General features: G+C 43.8%; 1 protein-coding gene across 1 annotated transcript in view; it reads right to left on the bottom strand.

The window, feature by feature from the left end:
* Window positions 1–579: 579 nt before the first annotated feature.
* Window positions 580–14,972, bottom strand: part of DNAJC3 (DnaJ heat shock protein family (Hsp40) member C3) — a 78,818-nt gene continuing 64,425 nt past the window's right edge. Inside the window, exons 10-12 of the mRNA XM_040336103.1 lie at window positions 7,650–7,782; window positions 4,307–4,455; window positions 580–1,228 (exon numbers count right to left, since the gene is read on the bottom strand). Of these exons, the coding sequence (XP_040192037.1) occupies window positions 1,071–1,228; window positions 4,307–4,455; window positions 7,650–7,782 (440 nt within the window). The 3' untranslated portion in view covers window positions 580–1,070. The remainder of the gene's footprint in view (window positions 1,229–4,306; window positions 4,456–7,649; window positions 7,783–14,972) is intronic.

Here is a 14,972-nt window from a genome sequence, read left to right as displayed (position 1 = left end):
CGCCTCCACCCGGAGCCGGGGGACGAGTCGGCTTCAGGTGAGGACATCGCATGCACCCTGGACAGGTAAGTGTCCTCCTTATTTTAAAAGTCAGCAGCTGAAGTAGTTGTAGCTGAGGACTTAATTTTTTATTTTTTTAAGGTGGAACTCCGCTTTAAGCACCCCTGCCAGTATTAAAATGTTCAGTCTTATCCCTTGAAGTGCAAGAGAGCTTTTCTGTTGAAAAACAGACTTACTGGCTGGATCACCAGATAAGCAGAAAGCAAGCCAATAAAGAAAACCAATACAACCATTACATCAAGAGAATTTGATTACATAAATCAGAATTGGTAAGCTGCAGTATAATAAATGTTTGCCTTTTGGGTTGAATACCAAGAAGATGAAATACCTTCTACATATCACCCCAAAAAAATAACTTTCACAGCCTTAAATGTAATACCATTTACACGATTAACAATTGAGAGAACAGATGAAGTATGGTATGTGTTATATCTCATTTATGTCTCACACCTTTTTTTATCAACATTCCAAGGTGACACATTTATTATTAATAAATAACCAACACAGCGAACGCACAAAGGCTGCAAAAATATTATTATAATTAGAAAAAAAATGCAAACATCCTCCGCTCCTATTAGAAGTCTTTAATTTGGGTTTAAACTTCCGAGTGTCACAGTTGGAGGCATGAACTCTTGGCACTGGTCACTTGAATACAATTTGGTTTCTGGATAAATCTTCGAAGGTTTGAACATCCAGCAATACTTCCGTGTGATAATATTACTAAAGCAAGGATGGCTGCCTTAGTATTTTCCTCACTGCCATTTTAAATGCTCAAAAAAATAAAAACAGGTAAACTCTAATTTAAATCCGTCTCCAACAGTCTGATGAATCATTTTGTCCCCCCCCCCCCCCCCATCCTGGATATGCAAATAAGTCTTTGAAAGCGATTTACTGCACTGGGCTGGAAGCCTGCACAGCAGACACTCCAAGCCATCTCCCAGAGTACAGCACTGCAGCAAATCCTGCATTCTCTCCTAGCAAGGCGCAGATCCGTATCACCAATGTAGTCTCTAGTTGTAGTTGAATTTAAAACCGAATGGCCCTCCTGAGCCAAATGGATTGAATCCTTGCCACTGGTTCCATCCACGATGGAAGTGACCACCTCCTCCACCTTGCTGGCTTTCTGGGTCTAATGGATCTTCACCTGCATCAAACCGACTCCTTTTTTCTGTGTAAACAGACATAATTGGTTATTAAAATTGTGTTCCACAGCATTTCTGACTTTTTATTGGTCATTTTTTTTTTTTATGTAATATTTATATTTTCTAGTGGAAGTGTCCAAGTTAGACGGCTTCCTGTCCTGGAGACTGGCCGGTATCTACAATATTGTCCAATTTTATAATCCAAATGTACTTAAATCATTTCAGGAATTGCAGACTGAATTCCACCTTCCTAGGCACCAATTCTAGATACCTGCAGCTCCAGGGTCAGATTTCTGCTCTCCAACCATCTAGTTATCCCTTGATAAAAGACGTCTTTTTTGGCCAGGAGAAAAGGGGCCTAATATCCCATAACTATTCCAGCCTTTTATCAACTGTACAGAATTTAGCGACTTTGCCAAGTAGAAGAGGTTGGACGGAAGACCTAGGGGTTATCAATGGCGAAACGTGGGACATACGCTTACAAGCAGGTCCTCTCACTTCAGTTTCACAATCACATAGGTTGTCTCATCGGTATTTGTTACATAGGGCCTACCGCACGCCTATTCAATTGTTTCGTTGAGGAAGAAGAGATTCTTCTCTATACCCTAAACATTGCAGGGAGGAGGGATTGCTTATCCACCTGATGTGGCGCTGTCCTAAGTTGCACCGGTTCTGGGGTAATGTTACTGAGGTTATTTCCTCGGTTTCACAAAAAAAAAAACCTGGGGAAAGCCTCCTTACCGACCAGCCTGCAGAACAACCAAATTAACCTGTCTAACAGTATGCTTTAAAACCAGGGGTTTTGTCCGCACACATTTGCAAACACATGCGTGAGCCACAGAGCCGCGCCAAGGCACCCTGTAATCTGTGGTCCCAACACTAAACAATGAGCGTCCCCACAGTGGAGGCACATGCATTCTAATGGATAGATGGGGGCAGGTGGACTGAAGGGGAGCCACCCCTCCTTAAAAAGGTACAGGAGCACACCAAACACCCAGCATATAGCACAATGGCTGCAAAGGTGTTGGTGCACTGCTGAACCAATATAAACACCACAGGTGAAACAAAAACGTGTCCACCGTCCCCATCTATTGCTGGCAATCGCAGTAAGTGGCAAAGGAAGGCTAACACAGATAACAACAAAAACTGGGGAATGCCCAGGGAAAAACCAAGCCTCCTTACCGACCAGCTTGCAGAACAACCAGTTAACCTGTCTAACAGTATGCGTTAAAAACAGGGGTTACGTTCGCACGCATTTGCAAACGCATGCGTGAGCCACAGAGCTGCGCCAAGGCACCCTGTAATCTGTGGTCCTAACACTAAACAATGAGCATCCCCACAGTGGAGGCACATGCATATTTCCTCGGTTTTCCAAGTTAGGGTCCCTATGGACCCCCTATTATGTATATTGGGTGCAGTTGATGAACTATACCCTCACCCAATTAATATTGCCGTTATCAGACTCTTGTACTTAGCACGAAAGTTAGTGGCTAGATTTTGGTTATCCCCTCATGTCCTGACCAAGAAACAATGGATTGAACAGGTCAACCTCATCCTTATACAGGAGCACCTTACATATCAGCATATAAATGCAGCTGGGAAAATTTTATTCCATATGGCAGCCCTGGTTGGAGCCCCTTGGGTTGGCACCCCCGTGACCAATTTTGACTCAGTTGCTGCAGGTATAAGGGGCATTTTTATTCAGGGGGGAGATGTGTCTCTGTTTGGAGTGCATATTACATAGGTGTTGCACTTTAGGCACACGTTTTCGATTTCTGGTGGGAAGTGGTTCAGCTTACGTGGGCAGACTGTGGGGTGTAGTATTCAAGTTGTGGCCCGTTGGCCTCATGTGTAGTTGTGTTGGGGGGGGGGGGGGAAGTTACTTTTGCCCGCCCAGCACTGCCTACCTTATCTTTTCTAGCAATATGTGTCATGATGATACTCTTGGTGCCACTGTTGTATTCCACATGATGTACATGTTTTATTGATGTGTTAAATGTGGTTTTCTTACTTGTGGTTTGTAACCTGTATTTTATTTTGTTGGCACAATAAAACATTTTTTCTGATTTTAAAAAAATATGTATATTTTTCAAACATTTTGAATTCAAACTCTCAGAAAAGATAATCATGTGTCACGATGCACATAAAACACAGCCAACAGTATATGATGGAATTCAGTTACCTGCTTGCGTAGAGGGCGGTAGGGCAGGAAAAGCAACATAACTAGTACTATTAAAAAGATGAAAACCTTACAGCAATATACTGGCCCAAGTAAAACCCATCGCTCCTCAGAACTGGCGTGACTTGGTGCCCAGAAATTGGACACATTAATGGGTCCTTTTAGTAGATGTGAAAATATCCCTGCCAAACATTATGCTGCGTTTGTTTTTTTTTGTTCTATTGGGGTCTTATTAAAAGCAAAAAATATATTAAAAAAAAATTATAGATGCATTGAACCATGTAATTGAATTTAAGTTACATACATTTTTGTCCACAATAGTAAACTACACTGTAATTGTAATGGGTTTATGGTTTGTCTAATACAGGCCAATGATCAAAGGCCTATCTGATGAGTGCTACCCTGATTGGAGTAGCTGGTTGCACATCTGACAAATAATAAAAAGGTACACAATACCAAGTACACAAAGATAGTAAGGTATTACCAAGAAATACAAGAAGACTGCGCTAAAAAGGGGCACTACAGCTTCTAGGGGGCAAAATGTACATCTACTGCAGCTTGTGATATTAGTATTTAAAGATTAAAAAAGGGAGAAATGGAAGAACCAATTTTGCTAAATATCTGACTAAAAAGATTAAACAGGAGTCTATCTTCTTTTATGTGGGTACAATTATTTAAAAGAACATTCATATTATACACTGAACAGGAGAGAGGTAACTAAAGAGAAGCATGTTCACCCAAACCCTCCTATACTATAACATACGTCTGTCCTATCACAGATATCCATACAGAAGAAAATCTAAAGTCCATGTCTAGGAATGAATTCATATCATTCTCCATACTGTACAAATACTATGATGAAATGCTGCTACATTATTCCTCCAGCAAAGCAGACACAGTGACAAGGATAGCAGCTAAGCATTACCTGGATCTGTTAAGACTTCTTTAGCAGACGCAATGTCAATGAATTTTTTCTCTGCTTTCTTTTTCTCCTCCTCATCTTGGAAGTTATCCGGATGCCACTGCTGTGCCAGCTTTCTGTAAGCTTTTATGATTTCCTGCTTTTTGGCATTCCTGTGTCACAGCAAAAATAAAAAAAATTACAAATGTGAAAGAGTTTTACATATTATTAGAATTCTCTCTACAGAACACTTTGTCTTCTGGCATCTAGTGAATCTATGTTTCTATTTCTCTCAGCATTCAGCGGTCTGCACAATTCAGGAAGAGTTAAGCAGAAAAAAAGGGGTTCAGTCATTTAAACAAAACAAAAAAAAGGCAGCACGCTGGTATACTATTGTGTTGCGCTGCATCCATCATTTAGTGCAGATTCATACATTTCCATGGTGCAGATTGTATATGTATGTATGTATGTATGTATGTATGTATGTATGTATGTATGTATGTATGTATGTATGTATGTATGTATGTATATATATATATCACATTGTGGATATGTAAATAGGCCATGTATGGCACTAAAGCTTTTGACTTTTAATGCATTTGTATAATTTTAATAGAGGCGTATATTATTATATGTATATTGTTAAGCACATATAAAGTCCTATTTTTAGTGTATGCTTTTGTTTAAAGTTGCAGAGATGTTGGTGCCTGTGTGGTTCCAAAAGTGTACTGTGTATTTATACGGGCTAATGCACGTTAAAAAGGGATAACAGGTGATTTCCAGCTGAACACTATAGCGCATTGTGTGGCAATACCCCTGTTTTGGGTAACAATGGATGCACTTTTTGCATTTGACCACCGGAATGCTCGGTCTCTTTCCCAGACTCTTCGGGTCGCCCGCATGGTTGCTTTCGGATGCACATGGTGGGCATGGTCCCGGCCCCCTTGTGTGTAACTTGAGGGCGACTGGCTTTGTTTCCCGCTGCACGGGGGTCCCCTGTCCCCGATCACCACAAGGGTCGGGGCTCTGGACTCCTCTTGCCTGTAGGGATGCAATCGATTCCCCTCCTGCTTGCGCTTCATTGTGAGGCGCGGTCAGGTGGGCTCTATGCTGATTGGACGGTGCAGGTTGTGGCTCCGCCCACACTGGGCGGGCCCGTGTCGCACACCGCCAAATCAGAGAACTCTAATGACAGAGCATCGCAACCACTTTCTTGGTTCAATGCTCTGTCTTTTCGGCCCCAGCTGATGCTTGTTGGCAATCAAGTTCAGTTAGCTCTATATAAACCCCATGTCAGCCTGTACATTCAGATGGATCTTGTTTGGCTGAAGGAAGGAGCACACGAAACAGAGACAGGTATGAAGGATGGATCACATACTGATTTTAATTTACAGATACTCTACACAAGTTTCTTTGTATACAATAAATACTGATCCACTACTTGCCCCTTTACCCAATACTACAATTATTATTTTCTTTTTCCACAGAAATCTTACAGTCGGTAATCAGCACTTTTTTTTTCAAATACTTTATTTCTACCGCCAAGGGAGAATCCAGGTTTTCATACCAATCATATATACACATAACAGATATGAACACTAATCCTTAAACACCAGATAATAATCACATTCTTCATAGCAGCCTCCATACACCCCTGAGAAGGCCACCATGCTGATATTACAGCGAGCGGGGGGACCACCCCTAGATCTGCACTTTTTATACACTGCGTTACCTTATGTCCGGTCTCTGATTGCAGGAGTATATACTCCAGCAAGTAGAGTTCTTGCAGTGGGTATACATTTGTCCCCCATGTACCATCTAAAGGTCCTGCACTGACGGACCCCCATCCGGATCCCTATCCTGGCGGTACCCGTTGGGTCGGGAGCCCCCAGCCTATATCCATTTTCCTGGTTTTTCATATGCAACTAGCCTGCCTATGTAAGTACAACTTTTAATACTATCAATACCAATGTGGGTGTGATCATGCAACTTTATCACTGAGAGAGTAATTATGAGAAAGTGATTTTGAGATATACACCACATTTATTGTACCAATTTTGGTTATTTATATTGTAGAATACTTTCCGATTCCTCTGACAGTAAGCCTATGAGGAAGGACCATTTCAGTCCGAAACATGTCAGGCGTCATTTATCTCAACATGCACGCTCGCTAGCCCACTAACACACACAGGGTAGCTGAGAAACATGTTATGTTTGTATTAAGGCATTAATTCTTTGTTACTTACAATGGACACGTGTGTCATTTATTGTATATTTTTTTTATACCATTTTAGGTCTATACAATTTTTATTGTGTAAACTCAAACTTCAATTTTAACTCATACCTGGTCCGCCTTCTATAATCCTGAGGGGGTTACACTGTGCCTTGAGCACTAGGTTTTTTTCTTTTATATTATATTGGATTAGACCGATCAGGTTATAAACACATACACACACACACCTCTATTTCAATACAGATTGTGTGTATGTTTGTCGGAGAAATAGGAGTATGAGCAAACAGACAATTGGTCTTCCCGCAATCTTGGTCGATAGCTTACTACTATTTTGGCAAAGTGTAACAAGTTTCTCACAGGAACAAAATATATTGAGTGAAAGAACAGGGGGAAGAGCAGCCACAGAAACAGGCGAGACACTTCTGACGCTTAGAACACAATGCTAACAAAAGAATTTATGCTTTACTGAACCCAAGAGTAAAGCCAGTGTGCATGGAATCAAAGCTTACAACACTCAAAAGACTTTATAACGATGATTTGGCGTAGCTACTGAAGTGTGCTATAAAAAGGGTTTTGTTGGTAGAAAAAAAAAAAAAATATGAAATCACAGTAGATGAAAGTCTGGGCAATATTTCAAGAAACTTGAAGCGCCTTCACTGAAAACCTAACTTTTTGCAACTTTTGTAATATAAGCTTCAGGGGCTATGCATGTAATCCCCTGCAACTGCTGGTAACGATGAAGCATCAGAGATTTTCAGCTACCTGCAAATCACTAGGGAAAACAAGCAAACAGATTTGCAATTGCTACAAAGTTGCTAGTGTGGACTAAAGTCCCTAACGGCAGATTGTTGTTGAGAACTACTGCAAACCACATCCTTGGGGACACCTGAAACTAAAAAGATACACCAGTACCATGGATGCCAAATAAAAACCAAAGCCAAGAAAATGGGAACAAACTTAGGATGTCTACAGCAACACAGAATTTTTTTGTATTTAAAATAGAAATGGATTAACAGCTATAAATAACTGCTCCACATTTCCCCAGTTTCTGTAATAGAAACTGAGCATTTTTGGCAAACAAAACTGTTAAATCTGGTTTATGAAGGCACCAAAGAAATAGAATTAAAAATATACCTTTTTACTCCCAAGATCTTGTAGTAGTCCTTTTTTAGAGACTGCTTCAGAAGCCTCTGTGCTTTCTCTAGGCCCTCTCTGATCTCTTTGTCATTATCACTGTGATGCTGGGCAGTTTCATAGTCCCGAATAGCTGCCAAAAAGAAGAGGAATGGTTATAAGACTTTGACTCATTTGGTGCACATAGACTAGAGCACAGAATTGCTGTAATACAAGACAGTGTAAGGCAATTGCAGCTCAAGCTGAGCGTTCCAATATTCACCTGGAGAAACCCTCCTGCTCCAACAGATGTTGCGCTTGTTCTTATTGAACATCAAACCTGAACCTAACACATATTTTGTAGGTCTATTAAACAAATCGGGAGCAGTGTACTCTTTTTGTAGTTGACAGAGAAAAAAAATGAATGTATTATTTGACATAAAGTGTTAATATCCATCAATGCTTTGCTGCCTCCAAGTTGTTCTATCCGACATGTAACTGCCATTGGTTACCGAGTTCTATTTTAGGCCCAAGACTCCAAGGTGTCTTAAGTAAGACAAAGTATTTGCATCAGATGATTTCCAAGCAGATGTTCTCGCTCAGCAAGTGTTACATTTGTCTTTTGTGCCGTTTCCCGGCAAGACAGCAGGAGGTGCCAAGCAATTTATATTACTTAGACATTTGACAGCTTTGTGCAAATCTGTCCTGAAATATGACATGAATATATGAATCTGCAAACATTACTCCTGAAATTCCAGCAATAGGAGACAACAGAAAGGGCCACTACAAATGTAAAATTCTCACAAGTGGAGGCTTCCCCTACACAGAACATCAACATGCACATGAATCCATTTTCAGCTTTCCTGGGAGGCTTCAAGCAATATCCATAAATATATTTTATTCTCCAACAAGTGCCTTAATAAACTGCACATAAAAAAACAAACAAAAAAAAAATGTGTTTGCCATCCACTGAAGATAAACAGATGCTTAAAACTACAATTTAAAACTTTGTCAAGAAAATGTACCGGCCAGCTGCTGGCAGGTTAATATAGTGTCCAGGTACGAATAACCTCAGCAGGAAGTCACAGCTTCATTCGTACTTTATAAAAGTAACAGCGGCAGCCATACATCACATCTGTGGGCATGTCAACACCAAGATATTAGGTGCTAAACTACCATTTAAGATGGAGACAGTAAAAAAGTGGAGTCTATTAATAAAAATCTTAATCAATGATACATTCTAAACATCTTGAGGATTATTGTGATGCTCACGCAAACAGGTTTTTATGGGATATACCTGGCTATAGGACTCTGACAAAATACATAACAGGTTTGATCAGCATATACATGTATTATTCTCTGTTAGTCAATAATCAAAGTTTCACTGGTTACTGTAAATAAGGGTTCACAAAATTTCAAATCAGTTTGATTGTTTAAACCATTTGTTCAATAATAATAATAATAATATTATTTATTATTATTATTAATATTCAGGATTTATATAGCGCAAACAGTTTACACAGCGCTTTGCAACTTGAGAGCAGATTGTACAATTACAATTTGGGCCCTGCTCATTAACGCAAAGATAACTGTGGGGGACGAGCCGAGAGAGAATAAAAGAGATTTTTAATACAGCTTACCTGTAAAATCTTTTTCTTGGAGTACATCACGGGACACAGAGCGGCATATTCATTACTATATGGGTTATATGGAGTACCTTCAGGTGATGGACACTGGCAATCTCAAAAACAGGAAGTGCCCCTCCCTATATAACCCCCTCCCATAGGAGGAGTACCTCAGTTTTGTAGCAAGCAGTATGCCTCCCAAAATGGTCCCCAAAAGAGGGGTGGGAGCTCTGTGTCCCGTGATGTACTCCAAGAAAAAGATTTTACAGGTAAGCTGTATTAAAAATCTCTTTTTCTTTATCGTACATCACGGGACACAGAGCGGCATATTCATTACTATATGGGATGTCCCAAAGCAATGCTTACAATGAGGGGAGGGAGAACATCTTCCTAAGACAAAAGGATTTAATTTAGAGATATACTCAAATCATAATAAATCCAACTTAGTTGAGAAAAAATAAATTTTTAAATTTAACTCAAAAGGGAGCCCCCCGGAATCCGAGGGTCTCAAACTGCAGCCTGCAGCACTGCCTGCCCAAAGGCTGTATCCGTATTCCTTCTTACGTCCAACTGGTAGAACTTTGTAAACGTGTGGACAGAAGACCAGGTTGCCGCCTTGCAAACTTGAGCCATAGAGATCTGGTGGCGTGCTGCCCAGGAGGCGCCCATGGCCCTAGTAGAATGAGCCTTTAATGATAACGGAGGAGGCAACCCTTTCAAGCCGTAGGCCTGAGTGATTAACTGTTTAATCCACCTTGAGATGGTGGATTTTGCAGCTGCCTGCCCCTTCTTGGGCCCATCCGGTAAAATGAACAACACATCTGTTTTCCGGATTTTCTCTGTAGCTTTAAGATAGGCCTTCATGGCCCTGACAATATCCAAGGTATGCAGCAACCCTTCCTTTCTGGAAGTAGGTTTAGGAAAGAAGGATGGTAATACCAAATCCTGGTTTAGATGAAAACTGGATATAACCTTCGGTAGGAAGGAAGGATGAGGGCGGAGAACGACCCTGTCCTTATGCAAAATAAGATATGGTTCCTTACAGGATAAGGCTGCCAGTTCCGATACTCTTCTGGCGGAAACTATGGCGACCAAAAATACCAACTTCCTTGTCAGTAAAACCAAAGGAATTTCAGCCAACGGCTCAAAAGGTTGTTTCTGTAAACTTGACAGAACAAGATTTAGATCCCACGGACAAAGCGGGGATTTAACTGGAGGATTAATACGTAAGACCCCTTGAAGGAAGGTCTTAACTAGCGAGTGGGTGGCCAGCGGCCGCTGAAACCACACTGACAGAGCTGAAATCTGTCCTTTGATTGTGTTTAATGCCAGTCCTTTATCCACTCCTAGCTGGAGAAAACTTAATACTCTATCGATGGTAAACTTGCGAGAAAGCCATCGCTTGGACTCACACCAGCCTACATAGGCCTTCCAGACCCTGTAATAAATCACCCTAGAGACCGGTTTCCTGGCTCTGATTAGGGTAGAGATTACTTTCTGAGACAGACCTCTACCCCTGAGAATCAGGGATTCAGCTTCCAGGCCGTCAAATTTAGATGCCGTAAGGCAGGGTGGAGGATCGGACCTTGCGATAGCAGGTCTGGCCGTAGAGGAAGAGTCCAAGGGTCTCCCACTACCATTTTCAGGATTAGTGAATACCATGCCCTTCTGGGCCATGCTGGAGCTACCAGGATGACTGGTATGTGCTCCACCCTGATCCTGCGCAGCAGGCGGGGTAGTAACTGGAGCGGGGGAAATACATAAAGTAGTTTGAACTGATGCCAAGGGCAAACCAGCGCATCGGTTCCGCAGGCCATCGGATCCCTTGAGCGGGATATGAACCTGTCTAGCTTCTTGTTGAGTCTTGATGCCATGACGTCCACGTCCGGCACTCCCCATCTCTGGCAGAGTGTCTGAAAGACCTGTGGATGTAGAGACCATTCCCCCGGCAACAGAGTCTGGCGACTTAAAATCCGCCTGAAGGTTGTCCACTCCTGGAATAAATATTGCCGATATGCAGGGTACATGAGCTTCTGCCCATAGGAGAATCAAGCTCACCTCTCTGAGCGGCTTGACTCTTGGTTCCCCCTTGGTGATTTATGTATGCCACTGCCGTGGCATTGTCCGATTGAATTCTCACCGGGAACCCCTGCAACTTGGACGTCCAAGCCCTGAGGGCTAGTCGAGCAGCTCTGAGCTCCAAGATGTTGATGGGCAACTGCTTCTCTGGCTTTGCCCAAGTGCCTTGGCGAGTGCAACCATCCAAAATTGCTCCCCAGCCTGTTAGGCTGGCGTCTGTGGTTACTATCTTCCAAGCCACTGGGCTGAAAGACTTCCCCTTCAGTAGATTCTGAGGGTCTAACCACCAACACAGACTTTGTCGGACTCTTGATGAGAGCGGCAAAGGGATGTCTAAGGCCTGTGGCCTCCTGCTCCAGGCTGACAGGATGGCTGCCTGCAGGATGCGAGTGTGGCTCTGGGCGTACGGTACCGCCTCGAATGTGGCCACCATCTTGCCTAGTAACCACATACATAGGCGAACAGTTGGTTCCTTCTTGCTTAGAACCAGTAGAATTAATTCCTTTATGGCTTTGACTTTTATCAGAGGCAGAAACACCCTCTGTTGTTCTGTGTCTAATCTCATGCCGAGATATTCCAACTGCCTTGTGGGCTGGAATGCTGATTTTTCTCGATTTAGGACCCAGCCAAACCTCTCGAGGTACTGAACTGTGAGGGCCACTGCTCGTTCCAAGCCAGGAGACGAGTGATCTATGACTAGGAGGTCGTCCAGGTATGCTAGGATCGTGACCCCTTGAATCCTTAGATTGGCTAGGATTGGAGCTAGGACCTTCGTGAACACCCGGGGGGCCGTAGCCAACCCGAAGGGAAGTGCCATGAATTGGAAATGACGTAGAGCCACCGAGAAGCGTAGAAATCTTTGATGTGGCTGGTAAACTGGAACATGAAGGTAAGCATCCTTTATGTCTATGGATGCCATAAAATCGTCCTTCTGAAGTGCGGCAACTGCTGACCGCACGGATTCCATCCGAAATGAGCGGACCTTTAGGTATGCATTTACCATTTTTAAGTCCAAAATTGGCCTGACATCGCCGTTGGGCTTTGGGATAATGAATAGGTTGGAGTAGAAACCTAGCCCCTGTTCTTGGACTGGTACCTCTACTATTACCTCCTGAGAGAGTAGATGATTCAATGCCGCTATTAATGCGGCTCCCTTCTTCGGATCGTTTGGTACTCTTGACTCCTGAAAATGAGGAGGAGGAAACTTTAGGAAGTCTAGTTTGTAGCCTGTAGCCACGGAGGACCGTACCCATTTGTCGGGAATGCTGGCCTCCCAAACCTCTGTAAAGAGACGCAGTCTTCCCCCCACCTTCGAGGGTGGGGGCGCCCCTTCATAAGGCCGGCTTGGGGGCTGGCTTTGCTGGCTTGCGAAACCACTGCTTCTTGCCTGCGCCGGCCTGTCCCTGCGATTTGTTAAAATTTGATCTTGCAGGAGGCCGTCGATACTGTTTGGTATTGGAGGGCCCCTGCCCAGGGGAGTACTGTCGTTTAAACGCAGGCCCCCGAAACTTCTTCTTGGTGGGCAAAAGAGTACATTTTCCGCTTGAAATGGTCTGGATGTATTTGTCCAGGTCTTCTCCGAAGAGTCGTCCTCCATGGAAGGGGAACCCTACCAGGAGCTTCTTGCATGGGGGCTCTGCCTCCCAGCTCTTTAACCATAAGAGTCTTCTCATATGGATAAGGGATAACGATAAACGTGACGCTTGCTGGATCGAATCCTTAATCGCATCTACCGTAAAGCGTATGGCCCTAGGGACGTCCGAAAATTCTTCTGCCTGCTGGGCAGGAATAAGTTTAAGCATCTGCTTAGCTTGATCCGATAATGCTTGCGCAACCCCAATTGCAGCCACCGCTGGCTGCACTACTGCCCTTGCAGTAGTGAAGGAGGTTTTAAGTAGCGTTTCCAAGCGTTTATCAACCGGATCCTTGAACACCTGTATGTTTTCTACAGGGCATGTTAAAGATTTGTTAACACATGAGATGGCTGCGTCTACAGCCGGGGCTGCCCATCTCTTGGAAAATTTCTCTTCCATAGGATATAAGGCAGAGAATCTCTTTGGTGGTACAAAGATTCTATCTGGCTTGGCCCAATCTTGGAACATAACTTCCTCTAGTAGAGGATGGATCGGAAAAACCGCATTGGTTTGAGGCACTCTTAGTGAGCCCAAAGCTGAGACCGTTGATACTTGGAGATCTGGTACTGGCAAGTTGAACGTCCTATGGACCAAGTCTGTTAAAACTTGAACCCACCAGCTCTCCCCTTGGGAGGCTGCGCCAGACTCCTCCGTACCCGGATCCTCGATCCCTGAACCTACTTGGTCCTTGTCCAAAAGGTCTTCCCATTCCCCTGCGGAAGGGACCTCCTCATCTGAGGGTTCACGCTCGGGCGACGGAGATCTATTCCGTTTTCTGCCCCGCATAGCCTTGGCTATCATTTTTTCCATTCTTTTTTCCATCTCCTTTAGAGAGGTGGACAGTACCTCGTCCGTGACCACCCTAGGGTTGGACTGACCCGTGCCAGCTCCAGCCCCAGATCCCGATGGTCTCACCAAGGCTCCTTCTGGGGAAAGTAGCGGTAAGACTTTGTCCGAGACCCCGGACCCTCTGGGGGAATCCCCACCTTTTGTACCCTCCGAACCAGATGCCATGGTACAATACCGAGGTACGCCCGCTACTTAATGGTGTTTGGGAAAATAAATAGTTGTTGCCCAAAAAACCCTTTCTGGGGAAAAAAATGCTTTTCCTTATTAATCTTGGTTTGTTCTTTTTTTTTTTTTTTTTTAAACCAAAGAAAGAAAAACCATTCTGTCCCCCTTTAGTAGTATTTGCCAAAAAAAACTGCTGAAAAGAAAAAGAAACCCTATCTTTAGGGTGAAAAAACAGTCTTTTAGAAGACTGTAATACTCTTCTTTGGCCACTGTGTGTCCTCGGCGCCCCACTCTGCCGCTCTGGTCCTTCCTCTCTCAGTTCCAACACATCACTGAGCTGGGAACTTTTCTGGAAGGGCCGCCCCTTCCTTTTACCTACGGGCCCGCCCTTCCCCTTCAGAAAAACGGCGCGAAATTGTGCCCATATCACGGGGACGCCCGCCGGCGGGGGGGGAGGGGGGTGGGGGGAGGCCACACACGAGGAGGTCAGAGGCCGATCCTGCCGTCCAGGCCAGGATCCACAGAGCGGCCTTATTTTTCTGCAGCAACCGCCTGGACCTCTCTGAGCAGGCTTGCAGGTAAGAGCCTTCACTCCCTCTACATAAGAAACCTCAATAGATTCCCAGGGGCTTCTCTCAGAGAGAATTGTCACTATACACACAGGCCCTTTTCAATGCTACTAGCACCAGTTGTAATACTACCAGGGAGGTCACAATTATGGGGAATATACACATATAGAGTCATCCTATCCCAAGATATGTGACTCACCTTGCCAGATGCAGCGCATAAACCATAGGCCTGTCCCGCTGTGACCTTCCCCCAGACAAAACCTGCTGCGAACCAAGTTCCGCAAGTTTCCCCTTCACTTACCTGCTCCATGCCGCAGGACTTTGCACAGCAAGAGGTCCAATCTTCCCCCATCTCCGTGGGGCGTCTAGACCTTCAGGCCCTGGGTTCCTATGAAGGATCCACTGTCCTGGGCCCATATAGCA

The sequence above is a fragment of the Rana temporaria genome, chromosome 2 (assembly GCF_905171775.1).
Source record: "Rana temporaria chromosome 2, aRanTem1.1, whole genome shotgun sequence".
Taxonomy (NCBI): domain Eukaryota; kingdom Metazoa; phylum Chordata; class Amphibia; order Anura; family Ranidae; genus Rana; species Rana temporaria.
This window is presented reverse-complemented; position numbering and strand designations above follow the sequence as displayed.